The sequence below is a fragment of the Chelon labrosus genome (genome assembly GCF_963514085.1).
Source record: "Chelon labrosus genome assembly, chromosome: 2".
In the NCBI taxonomy this organism is placed as follows: Eukaryota; Metazoa; Chordata; class Actinopteri; order Mugiliformes; family Mugilidae; genus Chelon; species Chelon labrosus.
The window spans coordinates 29240391-29261261 of record NC_140338.1 but is presented as its reverse complement, the minus strand read 5'-3'; the positions used below and the strand labels follow the sequence as shown (position 1 = coordinate 29261261).

Genomic DNA, 20871 nt, shown 5'->3' with positions numbered 1-20871 from the left:
TTTCTAGTGCTATTTCATCATAACCTGCACATTAGAACAGTCATGGAGGAGAATTTATTGCAGAACATTAGAATGCACTCATTAGTGTACCTAATGTTTTGGCAAATGAGTAGGTACTTCTGTGTATTCTGTGCCATAATAAACATATATTGTGATAGAAGTGGTGATAATAATAAAACTAGTGTGGTAGGAGTGGTTATTGTCTGTGTCATGTCTGCACACTGGGACTAGGAGAAAGTATTTCACACATCAGCATATTTTTATTAATCAACTGTGGAAATAAACACGACTTTTACTCTGAATCTTGACATTTACTTTCTGATGAAGTCATGGTTGCGGCTTTTATTGTGAAGGTCCAAACAATGCATATCCGGTCTTGTCCATACCGTTCTCGCGTAGTCCGCCCCCTCGTGTTTGTATCCAGATGTCTTGTAACGTTCGCTGGAAACCATTGAAAACATATAGCTGAGGGGAAATTAACGATTGTAACCATCGCTTGTTTCGGCATGAGATGAAACCAGCGTCTCTGGATTATTGAAGGTAAGTGTTATTACGTAGAATCCCGTCTGAGCATGGTAACGGCCAAACACTGATAACTTCAGTGAACTTACCCTGGGTTTTCATCACTAGCTAACATTAGCCAACTTTGAACGTTAGGCCACTGCGAAGCGTTCATTCAGTATTTGAGGGGGTTTTCGGCTACGTGTCCCAAACATTAACCGTAAATCACCTCACTGACATTAAGATGACGGTGATGACATCGCACTAACAAAAACTAGCGTCTTGCTTACTTGTCAACGAGCTAGCTAATGCTAGCGTAACTTTGTAGCTAAAGACCTGAGACTGACTTTTTATCTTGGGGACTTAACGAGACCTAACGAGACAAAAGTAACTTGTCCTGTTGACGTGCTTATCATAAACTGCTTCAACGTAACTTCACGTTCAAGTGAGCGAATTGTTCCCAGGGACGTAAATCTTTAGTTTAGCTAACAAACTTTTCTAAAAGCGACTGAATGAAAAGGTGCGTACTGGCATATTAAATCCATTGAGGTAACGTTGAAATAGAAAGATAGTCACACTCTCGGAAAACCAATGATTATGTTAGGTTATCACTGGTTGATACCGTTGTGTTGATTGTGAAGATGTGCCTCAAACGCATCACTACTTTCTGTTAGCCCAGGTAATAGATCCATTGATCTTATGGGAGCTAGTAGCTTCGGATGAGGACATTAGATGGCAGTACGGTATTAAGACGGTGGGAGCAATCACTTGCCAGTTCATTAGGTACACTAATAAAAACAAATGTATTGTTATGTAGCAGTCCGACACTTAATCTTAGCTTCATCGACGTTATGGTATTCAACATTTGTTTCAAATAACTGAGAGGGCTGTTGATTCAACTGTGTCTTGAATTGTGTTTTTTTTTTACCAACATTTATTTCTGTTATTTTGTCAAAACTATTTTAGCCAGTGCAGGAGGCTAAATAACAGACTGTTTAACACACACTGTTTCAACAAAAACTCAACATTATCATATGGGATTTAGTGCAGGACTGTTGCATTTGTTGCCACTAGTGTACCTAATTAATTGGCAAGTGTGTATATCTTTGATGTTTGATAGTTAGATGATTAAATCTTGTTTGTAAATGTCAGAAACAAATTGTGTCAAATTAAAAAGAGACAGAAACGATCCACTGCTTTGTTTGCTCTTGCACCCTAAGAGTTTGAAACAACCCTTTGGTGTGTAGTGATGTGGCATTACCTCTGTCCTTTGTGAACCAGGATGTCACTGCCGCTTGGTTCCTGATCGTTTTTGCTGAACGTTTGTAGAGCTGATGCCGTTCCCACAGTTCAAATACAGAGCTTTTTATTTGTGTGATACAGTGCAGCACGTTTGGCAGGAATATTATTCACTTGACCGAGCTGTCATTAATCCGGATTAAGACTGCAACTAATTATTAGTTCCATTTTCTTATCTGTTAATCTGCTCATTATTTCCTTGTTTTCAGGAAACATGCAAATTCCAAAAGCCTTAATTTCTCTGACCATTGCTGTAAAATCCAAACATGTATTGACATTTACTAGCATATTAGGTGACTACAATGTGGAACAGTTAGTACTTGATATTTTTTATTGGAGATCTACTAAATAGTTAATCAACTAATTTATTATTACAAATTGTAAAGTAATGAAGATTATTTACAGATAAATGCTCTTGCGAACATATGGTATCGTTAGAAGAGGACAGTGGGGCTCATGTGAAAGTCACATTGAAATTAGCATATTCAGGGCACTTCTTTTCCTCCCAGGAAACCTATTGCCTAGGGCCTTCCATCAAGGTTGTTTAACACCACTGGAGGAATTTCCCTCCAGACATACAAACAGGGTCTTCTTTGTGGCTTCTCTATTTAAGTTGAAGAGTTTGTTGTGTAAAATGCATGTCATTCTACTCTGTGTGTTGTTGCAGTTTGTTTATTTAATTTAATTTTATATATATTTCCTAAATAAATTTACCCTGATAAAATGCTGATTGCTGAAAGTTACCTTGATCTTTTTAGGTAAACTGAAGAAAGCAGAATCCTCTAGGTCCATGAACTTCTTAAATAAACAGAGGGCCCCTGGCCCCTGGTGAACCGATGAACATGCCTGAATCAGATGAAGCTGCGTCGTAGTTATAGCTTAGTTTATCACACATTTACGATCATGCAAAACCAAAGTGCCTCTGACCAGTAAGATACAGGCATTCAGATGTTGTAGAGATAAGACCAGAGTCCAACAGTGACTCATCAAGCACTCACTAATTGTACTATTCCCATAAGCTATTGTGGTAAGCTATTATGGGAATAGTATTTTTGGAATGATTAACAAAACCTAAGAGGTGGCTGCACACTCAACAAGTCAGCAGTCATATATTACAGTGGGCATGAGCTCAGTGCTTTATTCATACATATATAAATAGTTAATGGTGTGTTTCCACTGTAGCACCAAAGGCTTGTGAAGTTTAAGCAAATTTGTCCTTTTGCAAATTTAAAGTGTGCCATCTCGAATCCGCCCTACAAATGAACATCAGAGTTTGGACTTCTTCGTCTAGGTTTTCTTACTAAAAATCTCTTGTTGGTTACAAATGATTAAATCATAAGCAAATAGAGCCCGACCGATAAAGGATTTTGAAGCCCGATACCGATACAAATATTTGTTGGTTTTAAAATCCGATATTCCGATATGTCGGCCGATATTTTTTTTTCAGAAACGCGCAACAAAGCATTAACAGATTTCCCTAACATTAGTTATTTGTAGTTATTTATGAGTTTTAACTAAAATAATATGATAATGCATCCCTTTACCTGCACTTTTTAAATTCTTTCCATCAAGCTACATCAAACCATTTTCAATCAGTTGCTGCCTGCCTTCTAAAACCTACTATTTAGCGATCTAAATCCATTATGTGACTCGTTAATGCTGCGGCTGAACGACAGTCTGCAACGCACACTTGGCGTCATTGGATTTCACACACGTGTAGAAGAAAAGCTAACTTTTATGCACAAGCTACGTTTGATACTTTTTCTCTATGTCTAAATGTTCACTCCTCGCAAGTCTAACTTACATTTTACAATGCAGGGACTGTAACTAGAGATATGCTAGTTATAAATACAGTAATCATTACAGTACTTTATTTAGGCAGAATAAGTTCGTTGTGGTTTCCAAGCTCATTAATGTTAACGTTAGCGGTCTTCCACTGATAGTGGCATTAGCTAGCTTTGTGGTTAGCTCGTCTATGATGAGCCATAATTTAGCAATGGATAACGTCATACTGCAAATTGTAAAACATACATTTTCAATATAACAGGCCAAGGAGAGATGATACGTCTCATTGCTATAACTGTCACGCTATTAAAGAAATACTGCAGTCACATTGTCAAAAGTTAAAAGGACAGTCAGTCAACTACACTGTAACAACGTAACGTAATTAGCTAATTCCGCTTCACTCTAGGCTTATTTAACAGCAGCAAAACTGGACATGATAGTCACGAATTTTGTCATGCTTATTTGAGTTAAGAGAACTGATGGGGATGTTCTTTTAATTGTTATTCAAGCAATGTATGTCTCGTGACCAACTCACCATGAACACACTTCACCGATGATCTTACTCGCGGATAACTGGTTCTCTCTGCCGACTCTGGCTGGAGTGTTGCCAACAGGGACGGTGTAGAGTGCCCTCTGGTGGACAAACTAAACTATACAACGCCAACACTCATGTCATGGTTGAAGTGTGTTTCGTTTTTATTTTATTTTTGAAATATTCATTTATCGGCCATTATAAATGCCGATACCGATAGTTTTGAAAATGCCTAATATCGGCCGATAATATTGGCCGGCCGATATATCGGTCGGGCTCTATAAGCAACAATAGCAGCGTTGTCCTCAAAGCCTAGCAATGCTGCAGAACAGGATTGCAGACTTGGCCATTTAGCAATCGTTGGCACTACATGTCCCAATGATTCTCCAGTGAAAAACCTGGTAGGTCATTTTGTTTTCCCCATAAAGAAGCCACAGTTAATCAAAGGTTGTACTCATTATGGCAAGTGACAGTTGTTTTGGCAACGATAATCTAAGATTAGGGGGTTGCTAAACAGGTACGCTGACTTTCGTGTTTGCCATGTTTGAATGATCTTATTATTCCATTTATCTTTGTTGATGTTCTAGTCAAGCAGTCAGGTATTACTATGTAAGGGCACCTCGTGTTCAGGCTGAATACTAAACCAGCAGGGCAAATTGCTTGCGTGCAATGCATCCTGGTAAATGTAGGCAGTGCAATTATAGTTTTTCCAGCAGGGCAACTCAGACCCCTCTTTCTCTGTCATTAGGAGAAAGAAATCTCTCAGTGAACGCTACACTCAGGAATTTGTTTCTCCTGACTGTGATTACTATCAACACTGATTGGATATCCAGAAAAAAATACCCCTACTTTGTAGGAAAGCAAACGCTCCCTCTAAGCAGGGGTATTTTAGGGGCGTGAATCACAAAAGCTACACCATTCAAAGCTTCACAGAAGCACTATTATACTATAAAGGTTATTTGTGTGGAGAGTGAGTTTCATCAGAAGTAGGGCTGAACTCCTCTTCTGCCTTTACTGTGTGTGCCAAAGCAACCAAAGGCACTCATCCCTTTCTGTGGTCTAGACTTTCATGGGAAAAGTCATTCTCACAAAGCCATACAAGAAACCCAGATTAAAAAAGGAATTTTAATCTGAAGCACGCAACTGATAATTCTCCAAATTGTTTTCTGATTACCTACACCTTTATTGCAGATATATTGTTAGTCAGAGATTATATGGAAGCAGTGTGTATTTGATTATGTGGCAGCCCTCCCCTTTGCTGCAAGTCTGGAACGATGGCGCATGGTCTGTCTTCAGTCCGCTCAGCCAATCGTGGGCTTTCATCCAAACCAGCCCAACCCTAGTCTCACACAGCCCCTCCCCCATCTCTATGCCTGTGTCACCCTAGCTCCCTCTCCTCTTTTCTCCTACCGCTATTTGCAGTCTTGTGCTTGCCCTCTGTCTATTGTTTAATGTAGCCGGGATTTAATTGAAAAATAAAAAGGATTTGGAAAAGATAAGAGCGGAATACTTGCCAGGAATTCACAGAGGTGTGGGATGGAAAAGCATCAAGGCTCTTTGTGCATAAACCCTCATGTGAGTCAGACGGCCTTTCTTCTCTTTCATCACTGTCCCGTTTTTAGTCATTATTTTCCGATCCTTCCTTTATTTCTCACTTTATGTCATTACCTCCCTCTGTTTCTGTATTTCTGGCATCTCAGTATGCCTCTGTTGCTGTGTCATCTCTGCTTTTGCTTTTGTGCATGTGTTCCCGCCCCCATACCATAATGCCCGCTGCTGATGCTGTCTTGTGATGCTTGAGTAAAAGTCACAGTTGAGTTAATGAAATCCAGAGTAAGTCACAGGATTTACCCCCAGGCTTAAAGTTGATTTGACCACATCACATAGTTATGACAGAGAAGTTGAGTGACTGCTGGGGTGCTTCACTTAATTTGAAACGCCTAGCTGTCTTCTTCTTCTTCCTAAATAGTTAGGCTTTAGTTAGGCCCTAACTAAAGCCACAAATCGCATTCCTCTTTGCAGTCGCACTTTTTGAAATTTATTGTCTTCATCAGTTGAGGGAAAAAAGCAGTTGTAAATCACCAAACTGTCCATCCTATTATTATTTAGTTTCCCTTTATTTTATTCCTGTTAAATAATCAAGTTTGAGAGCAGCATGCTGGTAACACACTGACCAATAGAACCAGAATGTCTGGCTGTGCCACTGTTTGTTCACTGGCAGGGCTGGGTACATTCTCTGCATGCATGGCTGTAAAAAGGTGTTAAAATATCTCATGTCTCATCATCATCTCTGACGCCAGAAAAGAAAGTGACATCATACGCTGGGTGGAATTTCCTAGGTTTAGTAGCTTTTGTTAGCACGGATACCCAATTGAACTTTTGTTTAAGGATCTTTCCGCGCGACTGGGACTGCAAGCTCTGCACCATCAGGGTAGGGCTTTTGTATGTTTGCATACCAGTCATATCATGATTCATTGTAACTGATCATCAACGGACTCAGCCGTTGAAAGTGGTCATAGGTGGGTGTCAACAGCATTTGATCAATTTTGTAGTTCGTTGTTTATAAAAGGTATTGGCTAGTTATTGTTTATTAGTTATTGAAGTTATTGATTGCTATAGCTAAAGATTTAACTGAAGATATGATACTTTTACACCAGATTTACACAAACTACTTTCAAATAATAGTAGTCCAGTCCCCTATACTACTGTACTCTTAAAGGCCTATGCATTTAGCCTATGCTGGTGTGTGCCATTTATACTAGTGTGCTCGTCAGTCTGGCTCCACTCAAACACTAGTCGGAACTGTGTCTGCTTTGCCAGTCGGGTTAATTTTTGTTTCTGCTTCCTGCTCCACTGTGACTGAAACTTTCGATGAAATTTTGCCGAAATTTCGTCGAAGACAAGTCCCACAAATGTTTGTATCTCCAAACTGCCCCGATGTGTTCCATCTTTACTGATGCAAAACAATCAGTTCAAAAATTGTGGAGATGGATAAGCAGATGGAAATACTAAAGCAGAAACACGCTACTACCAAGAGTGGACCATTTACACAGTTACATTTCTGGGGAGGTGTACGTCATCTACAGCATTAGGGTCTAAAGCCTAAACTCTTTGCCAGAGTTTGATTGGTAGTGAAAAGACACAGAGTGGTATCCATGGCTTAGAGAGAGCACCTTTACCAACTGACTAAAGTTTCAGTGAAGCTGTTACAGTCAGCTCATTTTCACCTGCAAAAGCAGCGGCCTGAGCAGACTATACATGACTATCTTGACAAAAAAGTTAAAGAAAAGTTAGTAAGTTGAACAAATCTGTTCAATTTAGAATCCATCAATCCGTATCTGATCTTATTTTGCTAGTACTTTTCATCTATTCTTCTAGAATTTCAATTCTTGTGCTTGTTAGGAACTGTTTCATCTCAGAATACATACTCTATACCCTACGAACAGAGCAATATTTGTAAGTGGATCTTAAAAAGAATAAGCACACGAAAAATGAATGATAGCAGGAAGAGACACTGTTAATTTTACTCAGGCCCTATTACAACCTTGCAATAAAATCCGTCCTGGGCAGTCCGATCGCAAGTGGCCAGCTTTTATTGCCTGTGTTTACACTGGTAGTAAAATGCGTCTCCAGCCAGCTTTCCAAATCCGATCCAAGTTTTGCGTTCTGCGTGTGAATAAACACTGGCGTCATTTGCAGCGTAGTACAGTATTTTATTTTAGTTTTAGCTGCTGTTTAGTGTGTATGTGTCGCGATTTAGCCCACATGTAATGTTAAATGTATTCATCTCTGCCCTGACGTTACGATCTGGTCAATCATTAACCACTTGCCAACACGTTAATTAATGACAGAATCTGATTGCTCATATTCAGTCGTTTCGTTTGTTAATTCTTGTTTAGATTTATTTATTATTTAGTTTGTCAGCAAGGACTGAATACTTTTTATATAATAGTATAGAATAAAATTTCTTTAGTAGTAACAATTACTAATGAACAGACATCACTTGCGGTGCTTTTTCCTTTTCTGGCATATATTTATAATAGTGGTTGAAGCAAAAATCAGCTGACGCAAGAGTACCCCTATTAAGTTCGAGGTCTTCAATATTACTCAATATTCTTTGTGTATTCACACTACCAAAGCAATGAGGTAAAATGTGACCCAGACCACCTCCAAGTGTGGTCAGAGTTGATCGGATCGCTCAAATGCAGCTTCATTGCGCCCTGGGTGTGTTCACACCTGTACTTTACACTGGTCACTTGTCAGCTTCCCCAGGACAGAGCGTGTTGAGCGAATATGAGCCGTTCCAAAATGTCAGACAGAGACACCAAACGTTGGTAAAGTATGTGGGAGAGTTCTTCTGAAGCTGTTAGAATACATGAAAAGTTCAAAGTGTTATGATATTATAATATTACAGGCATTGTGGAATGTGATAAGAAATGGCTCCGACAACAGAAACATTTGTGCCACAGTGGGAGCCCTGTCTTTGTGCTGCTGCTTTTTTGTCTTTATTTTTTTTGTTCTGATGTCAATGACCCCTTGTTCCCAGAAATCCAGAGGAGTAAAATGCAGCTCAGCCAGTGTTTAAACGTTACCTTGGAAGTTTCTAAATTCCCAACACTTAATCTGCTCTGGAATTTGAAGTCCCTGTGCTTTACCTCTTTAGTTAGCTCTGTTTGTTTTCTGGAAAGGACATCAGAAAAAAATGTACAGACCTTTTTTATTTAAGAGCTAAGCTGTGAATGCTTAATAGGCAGAAATTCAAATGCCATGATGCCTATATGGCAGCAGATGGCAGCAGATGGCAGCAAAAACAGAAAAAAGAGGATTCTCTGTTGGACTCATTGAACCACCATGACTGAAAAAAATCAGCACAGTTGAAGACAGTAGAAGGTTAAAAAAAAAAAAGACGGACAACCGATATTTTCACAATGGATGTTTTGGCATGTCAGTGTATAACTTGAGCTAGTCATGTATTTCAACAGTTGAAGTTATATAGTTATAGGTTTGTGTAGGTGTAGAACATTATCAGCTAAAATTAGTATAAGACACATGCATGCTGTGAATATATCCAGGCTATTGTAGGAGATTCACTTATGTGTGATTCACTCTGTTAAGCCCCTCTTCCCTTCCTTCTCTTACTTTTCTCATACTGTCCATCTGAGATTTTGGGGTTTAAACAGACTTCCTCAACCTGGCTATTGGGAAACCGCTGCAAAAAATACCCATGTGACGACAAAAGTCAAATACCTGAATTAGGACAATTGGACAACATACACTTTATGGTTTTGTTTTGTTTTTGTTTTGTTTTTTATGTAAGTTGGTTTGTTTGATCTGTTTGCTAACACTGGAAGTGTCACCTGCGGTTTTTCTTATTCTCCACTGCATCATTTACGCACCCGGCTTATTTGGTTACAGCTCTCTGGAACCGCCAAACCCTGGCTGGCTCATTTGTAGCGATGTTCAGCATCAAAGCACATACTACAAGAAATGAAAAGTAATGCTTCCTCCTTGTCGCTGACCAGTTTCCTCCCGTGACCAGGTGTGCGTGTGACCCTTGTTTTGCTTTGCAAAGCAGTTCCCTACAGCATGTTTTCCATTTTCGGAAAAATGTGTTGGCATGTCTTCTTTATGTAAAATATAGTATTTTTAGTGTAGTCTTGTTGTGTTTCATGCTTCAGCTACTGAGTATTTGGAAGGCCCAAGTGAGTATGACCTGTGGGTAGATTTGGATAATGACAATAATGGTAATATTCTGCTTTACAAAGTCGTTATGGGCTCTCACCTACTCTTGCCTTTGTTTTCTAGGAACTGTACTCCCAGAAAATGCAAAGAGGCAGAGAAAAGATGGAGAGGGAAAAGATGGATGAACAAAAGGTGGGACTTTGTATTTGGCTCCATAGAAAAATGAGTTTACTGAGAACATTTTTAGTCTTTAATTGTTAAAATCAAACACATATGGACTAGGGATGGCTCGATACAACTTTTTCATGTCCGATACCGATACCGATACTGCAACTTAGAGTATCTGCCGATACCGATATCAATCCGATACCTTCTTTTCTCCTCTGTTAAGTTGTTAATAATACATATAGTTTGTATAGATGTACTTTGCTCAGTATGGACATCTAAAAACACCATGGTCAAACTGTGCAACAAATATTCTGCTCCCCTAAGGGAAGAAATAAAATAGCCCACGATGTGCCTCACGCCATAAGCTCTTTATTTAAACTTCAAATCAGTGCAAACTGCAAACTTGAATGTTTCTTCTTTCACATGTAACCTCTGGGGTTGAACTGTATGTAAAACACCCATATCAAACTAGATATAGAATGGACTCAGTTCCAATGTTCCATTGAAGACTATAGGACAGGGGTGTCCACACTTCTTTGGCTTGCGAGCTACTTTTGACCAAGTCAAAGTGATCTACCTATCCTAAGTCATATTGATTGGTGCTACAGTGTTAAAAGCTCTATCCATCTTTGTTTTTTTATTTTTATCAAGAAAAATGGTGCACTTCACCTTTATAAAAATAGCGCTGTCTCTTTAAGAAAGACGGTAGTCTTGAGTTGTGGTTGAAGTGGTGCGTGGCTGTGGATGTGTGCCGCTGAACTGAGGGTATGTTGCAAATATAAAGTAAAAATAAAGATGAACGTTTGTCTTGCTGTTTGTTTTGGAGCTGCAACAGATAACTGTTAAGCCAGACTAACATCTAAAACATTATTTTTTTTTTTTTCCTCCCAATGGCACGCGATCTACCCGCACCGGTCGATCGCGATCACGTAATGGGCACCCCTGCTATAGGACACATAGCTGCTTTAAGTGACTGCTAACTTTAAATAACTGTCACCAACACTTGCGTCCAGTGCTGCTGCCACCCCTTGAGACACTCACGTTGCACAAGTTGCATTCGGCTGTTTTACCTTTCTCTTCCTTGTGTGCAAAGTAACTCCACACAGCTGACATGATAAGAGCGCTAGGCAAATTCACTGTCACGACGTTCTGTTTACACACGCTTGCAGCAGCTGCTCTCTGTTTACGCCACGTCGCGTTAAGTTAAGTTGAGCATTTGGGCTTAGGTATCGGATCGGACGGGCTATAGTTATTTTTTTTGATGTTCGATCCTGAAATTTTGACCAATATCGGACCGATACCGATCCTAAGTATCGGATCGAGCCATCCCTAATATGGACCTTTATTCTGTAGTTAAAGTGGTGACAGTAATTCAGACCTCAATGAAATAGCTGTTTCTTGTTGTAAGTCTTAACAAATCAGGCGCCAAGTGGACAGAAAGGCAGTTTTTGTGCTTTGCAGACTACATGAACTAATGCTCTCTGTGTGTGTCTTTGTGTGCATGTGGTGGTTACACCTTCATTCGTTGTAGTGTAAGAAGAAGTTGAGAGTTTGTGTAGCGACATGCAACAGAGCAGACTACTCCAAGCTGGCCCCGATCATGTTTGGGATTAAATCCCACCCTGACGAGTTTGAACTGGAAGTTGTGGTGCTTGGTTCACATCTCATTGATGACTACGGGTAAGACCAACTGACTCTCTTCTAAAATAGTGAAGTACTCTTTAAATTGGAGCACACCTGCTAACGCAACAACATTATGTATAAACTGTCACATGTTTAGATTTGAAATGAAATTGATATGAAATTGCTCACACTCATTAATGCTGCAGGAACACCTTTCGCATGATTGAGCAGGATGATTTTGACATCGGCTCTAAGCTCCACACTATTGTTAGAGGTGAGGACGAGGCAGCCATGGTGGAGAGTGTAGGGTTGGCACTGGTGAAACTCCCTGACGTCCTACAGAGACTGCACCCCGACATCCTGGTTGTACATGGTGACCGCTTTGATGCTCTGGCTCTGGCCACTGCTGCAGCACTGATGAATATTAGAATACTACACTTGGAGGGAGGAGAGGTCAGGAAGCTAATTTTATCATGATTTTTATTATGTTCTTTTGTTTCACTCTCTGTTTCTTTTATCTTCTTTTCTAATGCCATCTCTTGCTCCTTTTTCCAGGTTAGCGGTACAATCGATGACTCAATCCGCCACGCCATAAGTAAACTGGCACATTATCACGCCTGCTGCACGCGCATGGCAGAGCAGCACCTCATCGCCATGTGTGAGGACCACTCACGCATTCTCCTGGCTGGCTGCCCATCGTATGATAAGCTGCTGTCGACTCATCACAGAGATGACCACATGGATATCATCAAGAGCTGGCTGGGTATGCAGGGAAACGGTCATGGCACAGAAGTAGAGCGCCAAACAGTAGCGGTTTTAAGCACGGGCGAACCGGGCAGTCGCCCGGGGCGGCATTTTTTCATGACACAAGGGGGGCGGCACGAGCACTTGGAAAAAAATACATGGTTTTCTATTATCTGTCATATCTGTGTAGGGAATTGGCAAATTGTCGCCCCCTGCAGCTTCAGGCGCCCCTGCTTGCTGAGAAGGCGCCGTGCACAGAAGGTGTGTGAGAAAGGGAAAGAGGAGGGGGGCGCAGGGTGGTAAATGGTAAATGGCCTTGCTTTTATATAGCGCTTTTCTACCTATTGGTACTCAAAGCGCTTTACAGTCAGAGACACAGCCACCCATTCGCTCACACAAGCACTCACACATTCACACACCAGTGCCACACACTGGGAGCAACTGGGGGTTCAGTGTCTTGCTCAAGGACACTTCGGCATGTGGCACATTCCGGGGATCGAACCGCTAACCCTCTGGTTCGTGGACAACCCGCTCTACCTACTGAGCCACAGCCGCCCCACAAATTGAACAGACGGGGGGGGCACTTTATAAAAGGGCTAAAGTCAGTCACACTTTGACTTTCTTCCATATAACGCACATTTCATTAATAATATTATAAATACAGGCCTATAACTTCTGCGCGTTTTTGTATTTATGAATTGTGTGAAATGGCCAAATAAAAATAGGTAATACAAAACGATTATGTGGTCACCAAGGTGAATTGGTTTAGTCTTGACTTCTGGTTGTGAGTGACAGCACTGGGGGAGATGGAAATCTTTGATTGTCGAGTGTCAAATAAATGCAGAGAAGGACAGAAAAAGGTCAAAGCCATCAGGTGACCAGTTTAGGAAAAAAAGAAGAGATAAAAGTATGCTATGTTCTCTCTGTATGATTACAGTATCCATGTCATGAATGAAGGGCTAATGTTAATTGTTGGTATACGTTTGTTAGCCTTTTTGCTATGATGCTTGCAATGCTTATGTAACAGTAATTCGTCTTAACAAACACCAGATCTAATTTCACCGTAAGATTGTGCTTTGCAACAAAACTGTTCCAAGTTCACTCCAGGGCATAATTCAGTGTAGAACCGCCACTGGTGCCAAACAAAAGTTAAGTTTGTATGTTTGATTTTTTTTCCTGTTGCAGGTGACCATGTGCAGGATCATGACTATATTGTGGCGTTACAGCACCCAGTTACTACAGACATCCAGCACTCCATTAAGATCTATGGGCTGATGCTGGATGCTTTGATTTCCTTCAACAAGAAGACCCTCATCCTCTTCCCTAATATTGATGCAGGTTAGCTACACCTTTATACTTTATATTTTCGGGCAGGATTTTTATTTCTTGTTTCATATTTTGTCAGAGCAGACGTAGGAAAAATTAGATTAGTTGATTAATATGATGTCACTTGAACTTCCCCTTCTCATGTAAACAGGAAGTAAGGAGATGGTACGTGTCATGCGAAAGAAGGGCATTGAACAGCACCCCAACTTCCGGGCTGTAAAGCACATTCCTTTTGAGCAGTTCATCCAGCTTGTGTGCCATGCTGGCTGCATGATTGGAAACAGCAGCTGTGGCGTGCGAGAGGCCGGGGCCTTCGGAACGCCTGTCATTAACTTGGGAACCAGGCAGACGGGCAGAGAAACCGGTAGGTATGACGAAAGATGAGACAGATCACACATGCTGAAAAAAGGCACACCTCTGCAAAAGCTGTTTATGCGTTTGGTTCCACAGAGTTTCACACTGTTCAACAGATTGTTTGTTTGAACATTTGTAAATATTAGTAGACATACTATCATTTGGACTTAGCACTGGGAATTAACAGCAAAGAGCTTCAATTCATCATTCAGTCTGGAAGAACTGAAGAGATTGAAACGATCCCACGACAAGACCACACAAGTATTTTATTTAACTTCTACTTTGCATTTGGTACTTTATTTCAATCAAGTCATTTTTGATTCAGCTTTCAAAGCTCCTACTACAGCTCCAATCATAACTACTCAGATGGATCTGTGGAACCAAGCACTGTGTAACCAGCTGTGTATCAAGATCACATTGTTTTTCCTTCTACCTGCTTTGATGACACTTCTCTGCCTACCAGGTGAAAATGTTCTTCATGTCAGAGATGCCGACACTCAGAATAAGATCTACCACGCTCTGGAGCTGCAGTTTGGGAAGAGATACCCCTGGTAAAACTTTCATTACGATACAATTTTGAATAAATGGAGTTGGGAGTAGGAGTCTCATAAATATCTGTGAAACAACAGTGTTTTGCTGCTAGACAATTTAGAATTTTTTCAAAAGCATTGAATTTATTCTGAGGATTTATTTGTCCATATAGACACTAAATAGTTTATTAGCATTATGATGCAAAAAAAAAAGACTTGTGGCTGTTGAAGAAGAGTAATAATGTAATCACCAAAATATTTCTGTTTCTAACCAGTTCTAAGATTTATGGTGATGGCAACGCAGTGATTCGTATTCTCAAGTTTCTGCGTACCATTGACCTGGATGAACCCCTCCAGAAGACCTTCTGTTTCCCCCCTGTGAAAGACACTATATCCCAGGACATCGATCACATCCTGGAGACACAGAGTGCTCTGGCAATTGACTTGGGAGGCACCAACCTCAGAGTTGCTATTATCTGCATGAGGGTGGGCTGCATAGACTCTTTCACAACTTCATCTTAACATAAGCAGATGTTTTCTTTTAAGAGGCTTTCAATGATTCAAAGAAAAACTAACCATGCTAATTGTATTTTCTCCTCCACCACTCTGTTCCTCTCCCTCCATCATTCCCTATCTCTCTGTCCAGGGCAAGATTCTAAAGAAATACACACAGCCCAATCCACAGACTTTCGAGGCCAGGATGAATCTCATATTAAAAATGTGTAATGATGCCATTCGGGACGCTGTGGGCCTTAACTGTAGAATACTTGGCGTCGGTAGGGACACACTCTCCTTAATGAAAAACTGTGATCGTGCCAAAACATATATTTTATAATTTACGGAAATATTTAAAAATATTCTGCTTCTCAGGAGTGTCCACAGGTGGACGTGTAAACCCACAAGAAGGTATAGTCCTACACTCCACCAAGCTGATCCAGGAGTGGTCATCTGTGGACCTGAGGACGCCCATCTCAGACGCCCTACACTTACCCGTCTGGGTCGACAATGATGGAAACTGCGCTGCGTTGGCTGAGAGGAAATTTGGTCATGGGATAGGAGTGGAAAACTTTGTGACAGTCATTACAGGAACGGGTGAGACTTCAGGATGACACTTAAAGCAGATCTTTTTTTAATACTGTTTTATAAATGTTAAATGTATTATGAATTGAAACAACTTGTGATCCTAATTATTGCCTTATTGAAAAGTAATTGACTATTAAACTAAGTAATTTGGCACTGTGTGCAGGTATTGGAGGAGGGATTATCCATCACAATGAGCTGATCCATGGCAGCACGTTCTGTGCTGCCGAGTTGGGTCACATCATGGTTTCATTAGAAGGCCCGGAATGTTCATGTGGCAGCCATGGCTGCATAGAGGCCTATGCATCTGGCATGGCTTTGCAGAGGGAGGCCAAAAGGCTGCATGATGGTGAGTGATAGATTGTTTCTTTGTTTTTGTTTTGTTTTAATTTTTTTGCCGTGTGAAATTCTCAAGCAGACCCCCGTATGCCACTGTGAAAATATATGTGCATTTGAATATTCAGATGAGACTAATTGTAAAGCCTTCTGTGGGTGCACTTTAAAGTTTTGCTTCACTTGTTTGCAAAGCTTATCAGCCAATAAGAGAGATCTCTTTCACTGACGCACTCATTTCCATGTTCGGCTCCACTCAACATTCTGAATTGGCTGAACAGCTAACAACAGGGTCTGACTAGTGACAGCAGTACAGGACACAGACACAGACTGTCACAAATGATGGACGGTTGACCCGAAAAGGCTCACTTTGGCTTCTTCTTGTTTTCTCAATGAAAACTACACTGCCTGGCCAAAAAAGAAGCCGCCACTAAAATGACACACTCTAATATTTCATTGGACCGCCTTTAGCTTTGATTACCACACGCATTCTCTGTGGCATTGTTTGGATAAGCTTCTGCAATGTCACAAGATTTATTTCCATCCAGAGTTGCATTAATTTTTCACCAAGATCTTGTATTGATGATGGGAGAGTCTGACCACTGCACAAAGCCTTCTCCAGCACGTCCCAAAGATCCTCAATGGGGTTAAGGTCTGGACTCTGTGGTGGCCAATCCATGTGTGAAAATGATGTCTCATGCTCCCTGAACCACTCTTTTCTGACCTCATTCTTTGGGCACATAATGTTGCTGAACCTAGACCTGACCAACTGCAGCAACCCCAGGTCATAGCACTGCCCCCACAGGCTTGTACAGTAGGCACTAGGCATAACGGGTGCATCACTTCATCTGACTCTCTTCTTACCCTGATGCGTTCCCCACTGTCCTTCCAGTTTTTAATAATGCGTTGGACAGTTCTTAACCCAATTTCAGTAGTTTCTATAATCTCCTTAGATGTTTTCTCTGCTTGATGCATGCCAATGATTTGATCCTTCTCAAACAGACTAACATCTTTCCCACGACCACAGGATGTGTCTTTAGACGTGGTTGTTTAAGAAATGAGAAGCTACTCATTGCATCAGTTGGGGTTAAATAACTTGTTGCCAGCTGAAAGATAATCACCCATGCAGTAATTATCCAATAGGAGGCTTGTACCTATTTGCTTAGTTATATCCAGGTGGCGACTTTTTTTTTTTTTTGGTAAGGCAGTGTATTTTTTGAAAAGTATGATAGGAACTTTGGGAAGAACAATGGCAGTGAGTGTGGGCATGGTAACAAGTATATTGTGTGTATGTAGCTGCTTTATATTAAAAGCCAGTCTCAAAGGTCTGTTGACCATTTTCTGTGGCTGACATTCATAACTCTGACCTGTGTGATGGTGTCTTTTTCAGAGGACCTGCTGAAGGTTGAGGGGATGGATATTAACCTCTCAGAGCCGATCAGTGCTGCTCACCTCATCAGTGCAGCCAGAATGGGGAACTCCAAGGCTGAAGCTGTTCTAAACAAGGGTCAGAGCACAAAGAAAGCATGCACACAAACACAAACACATAAAAAACATCTATTTAGGTAATTCAAATTACACAAGTTTTGTTTTAATGTTAGAGGACAGCCTGGGTTTGACAAACTTCAGCCACATCAGGTTTTTGGATCAGAAAGTGACATGGATGTCGTTTGTCCTCAGACACACAACTTTGACTTAATAGTGTTTTTCATATATCCTGTGATATATCTTGCCTATATACCAGCATCCGAGCCAACAGTGACAAAAAATATTTTGAATGTATTCTTTACAATTATTTTGGGATTGATGCTTGACTCATCCTTCACTCAAAGGAGTATTCTAATCTTGCGTCCAATTAAAGAATTTCTCAAATTATATTGTTCCTAACTCCCCCCTGTGTCTTTCCTGCACGAACAGAGCTCGTGCCTAATGGTGGGCAGTGTCTGGCCAGGCTTTAGCCTCATCACAGTAGGATGGGCTTTTTGGAGTCTCCGAAGCCTCAGTTTTTACATGAAACATATAAATATGTGGAACCAGATACCACTAGTACTATTTTGCGCTTCAGTTGCAAAAAAAAAAAAAAAAAAGAGAGAGAGTTGATATTGCCTTTAACGCAAGACTAAAAAAAAAGTAAAAACTTAAAATAAAATAAAAAATCTAACTCCTCTGTGTCTTCTTCCCCTTTGCAGCATCCACAGCACTAGGGGTGGGCATCACCAACATCCTCCACATTGTCAACCCCTCACTAGTGGTTCTGTCTGGAGTCCTGGCCTCTTACTACCAGGCCCCAGTGCAGCACGTCATCTCTCAGAGAGCTCTCATCTCCACCCAAAGCGTCAAAGTTGTCACATCGGAATTAGAAGAACCTGCCTTACTTGGAGCTGCCAGCATGGTGTTAGACTATGCAACTAGAAGGATATATTAAATTGATAATTTAGTCAGAGTTGCTACTAACCAGGGGACTGCAAAAGTGGCAGTAATTCTCATACTTCACAAATGGATACGTAAGCATAACTAGAAGACATTTCTAAACCATTGTGTCAGTGTTACGCCTGGGTAATACATTATATTTAATGTATTTTTTCTGCTTGTTAGTGACTGTTGTCTAGATTGCAACCTGGATAAATGAGTGAAGTTTGTTCATTACACATACCCGAAATCCCACCTCTTATTTTGAACAATACCTACAGTATGAAGAATGTGTAATGAAGCCAGAATAGTCCATACAGGGCAGCAACCACCTTTACCTTTGCGTGTGTGGACAAGTCTGTCAATTATGAAAGCATGTTTCAGATGTGACCAAAATATTGCTGAAACTTGCTCCTGTACCTTTATTTATGAGTTAAGCTTATGTTCTAGCTAACTGACAGATTTTCTATACATCTTGAATGGAAATTGCCTGATCATTATGTTAATTTTCTGTGGTTTTTTTTTTTCTAAGTTAAACAATTTAAGGTTATCTTAAATCAGTGGGAATAGCAACAACTGCTTTAGTGTAAAGTCTGCTATAGTATATTTGAAGGGCTTGGATGGGAATCTTTTTTGTTTTTTTACATTTCTTAGCCATGGACCTTATGAAGATGATCACATTATTTGTATGTAATGACACATACTGCATTGTACATTATTTGCTATTTGATTTAAGATGTTCCAAATAAATTTTTTAGATTACAACAATTAGAGTTTAAGTCAAATGAGGAATGTAAAGATTTCATTATGTACTACTCACAGACATTCGAGTGAAGATGCTTTGAAATGCAGCATTCACATTGAAACAACTAGTGACTCAGTTTTCCAACACCTGCGAACAGCAGCTGCTATGACAACTAGAGATTGACGAGGTACAACCGAAATGCTACGGCAAGGAAGAGTCAGAACAATGGGTTGGGGGGGGGGGGGGTTTATCATCATCATCATCCCCATCCAAGATTGGGTACCAAGACCCAGTGACAAGTTCTTCCCAGATTAGCACAGGGGCGGCTAACCTGAGATTGAAGATCATGCGTAAGATGTACACTTGGAACCTCAGAGGCCGGTTACCAAGACTAAGTGAAGGACCTTCTGAAAGTCTACTTGAAGACGTGAATGCAGCATTACGAACATCACTGAGACCAACAAGCTGATATACGCCACAGCAACAGTGATCCTCAAGACACTTCGCTATAAGATGAACACAGGTAACAAGGAGCAGCATCCTCCATGGAGAAAGAGGTTAGAGGCCGAGATCAGTGCAACATGGAAAGAGGTTAGCCAGCTATCGGAACAGCAGAACGGTATGATGAGAAATTGGTTTCCTAAGTACAACAAACTCCACAGCTTTAGCTTTAGAGACAGCCAAGCAAAGACTCACAACCCTGCCTAACCAACTGAAGAGGTGTAGCACAGAAGTAGGATCCAGGTGAATAAACGGGATGTTTTCCACCCAATCATCAAAAAAAATTAGAAAATATATGAGAACAGACCCACCAAGACTGGAGACTTAACAATGCTGGAAAAACATGCCTAAGCAACATAACATCCTCTAACTCTGAGATTAATTGAAGTAGTCAATTAAAGTGTCATAGTTATCACCTGGACCTTTTCCAACAGCTTTGAAGGAGTTTCCACATAACATTGTACTTGTTGGCAGCATTTTCACAGCTCTGCGGTCCAACTCCTCCCTAACAATCTTCACTGGGCTTGGTTCAGATGATAGTCACGCTCCTTGGCAAAATAACCCCTGCAGAGACTGGTGAGTTGTGTCACTGGAATGTTGAAAAGCACTGAATCAGATAGGATGACATTGTCACTGCAGAATGTAGTTGTAGCATTGCTGGTTAAGATTTTATTTACTTTATCTCCAACAGTGTTGCTAGCTTTAAGACACTGTAGCGCAGAGCTTTGAGTGTTCAGTGAGAAATTGTTCCCATGTTTTAAAACCAATATAGGCCGATATCAGTGCAACATGGAAAGAGGTTAGCCAGCTATCGGAACAGCAGAACGGTATGATGAGAAATTGGTTTCCTAAGAAGTACAACAAACTCCATAGCTTTGGCTTTAGAGCAAGCAAAACAACATTCTCTAACTCTGAGATTAACTGAAGTAGTCGCCTCTTGCTTTGACAACAACTTTGCACCCTCTCACCATGCCTCATAGTTATCACCTGGACATTTTCCAACAGCTTTGAAGGAGTTTCCACATAACACTGTAGCCTACGTGTTGGCAGCGTTTTCACAGCTCTGCGGTCCAACTCCTCCCTAACGATCTTCACTGGGGCTTGGTTCAGATGATAGTCACGCTCCTTGGCAAAATAACCCCTGCAGAGACTGGTGAGTTGTGTCACGGGAATGTTGAAAAGCACTGAATCAGATAGGATGACATTGTCACTGCAGAATGTAGCATTGCTGGTTAAGATTTTATTTAGTTTATATCCAA

General features: G+C 40.7%; 1 protein-coding gene across 1 annotated transcript; it reads left to right on the top strand.

Moving 5' to 3' along the window:
• Positions 1-168: 168 nt before the first annotated feature.
• gne (glucosamine (UDP-N-acetyl)-2-epimerase/N-acetylmannosamine kinase) lies at positions 169-19128 on the top strand. The gene is made up of 14 exons (XM_084559746.1): positions 169-540; positions 9923-9991; positions 11499-11647; positions 11797-12043; positions 12146-12353; positions 13520-13672; positions 13812-14024; positions 14478-14565; positions 14820-15030; positions 15191-15320; positions 15415-15636; positions 15791-15973; positions 17348-17464; positions 18147-19128. The coding sequence occupies exons 2-14, from the start codon at positions 9941-9943 to the stop codon at positions 18380-18382; spliced, it is 2208 nt and encodes a 735-aa protein (XP_084415872.1). The 5' UTR covers positions 169-540; positions 9923-9940; the 3' UTR covers positions 18383-19128.
• The last annotated feature ends 1743 nt before the right edge of the window (positions 19129-20871 follow it).

Coding starts and splice junctions, on each gene's coding strand:
- gne (XM_084559746.1), top strand. CDS start 9,941: ATGCAAAGAGGCAGAGAAAAGATGGAGAGGGAAAAGATGGATGAACAA. Junction 14,025..14,477: donor GCAGACGGGCAGAGAAACCG/GTAGGTATGACG, acceptor TCTGCCTACCAG/GTGAAAATGTTCTTCATGTC. Junction 17,465..18,146: donor TGAAGCTGTTCTAAACAAGG/GTCAGAGCACAA, acceptor TCCCCTTTGCAG/CATCCACAGCACTAGGGGTG.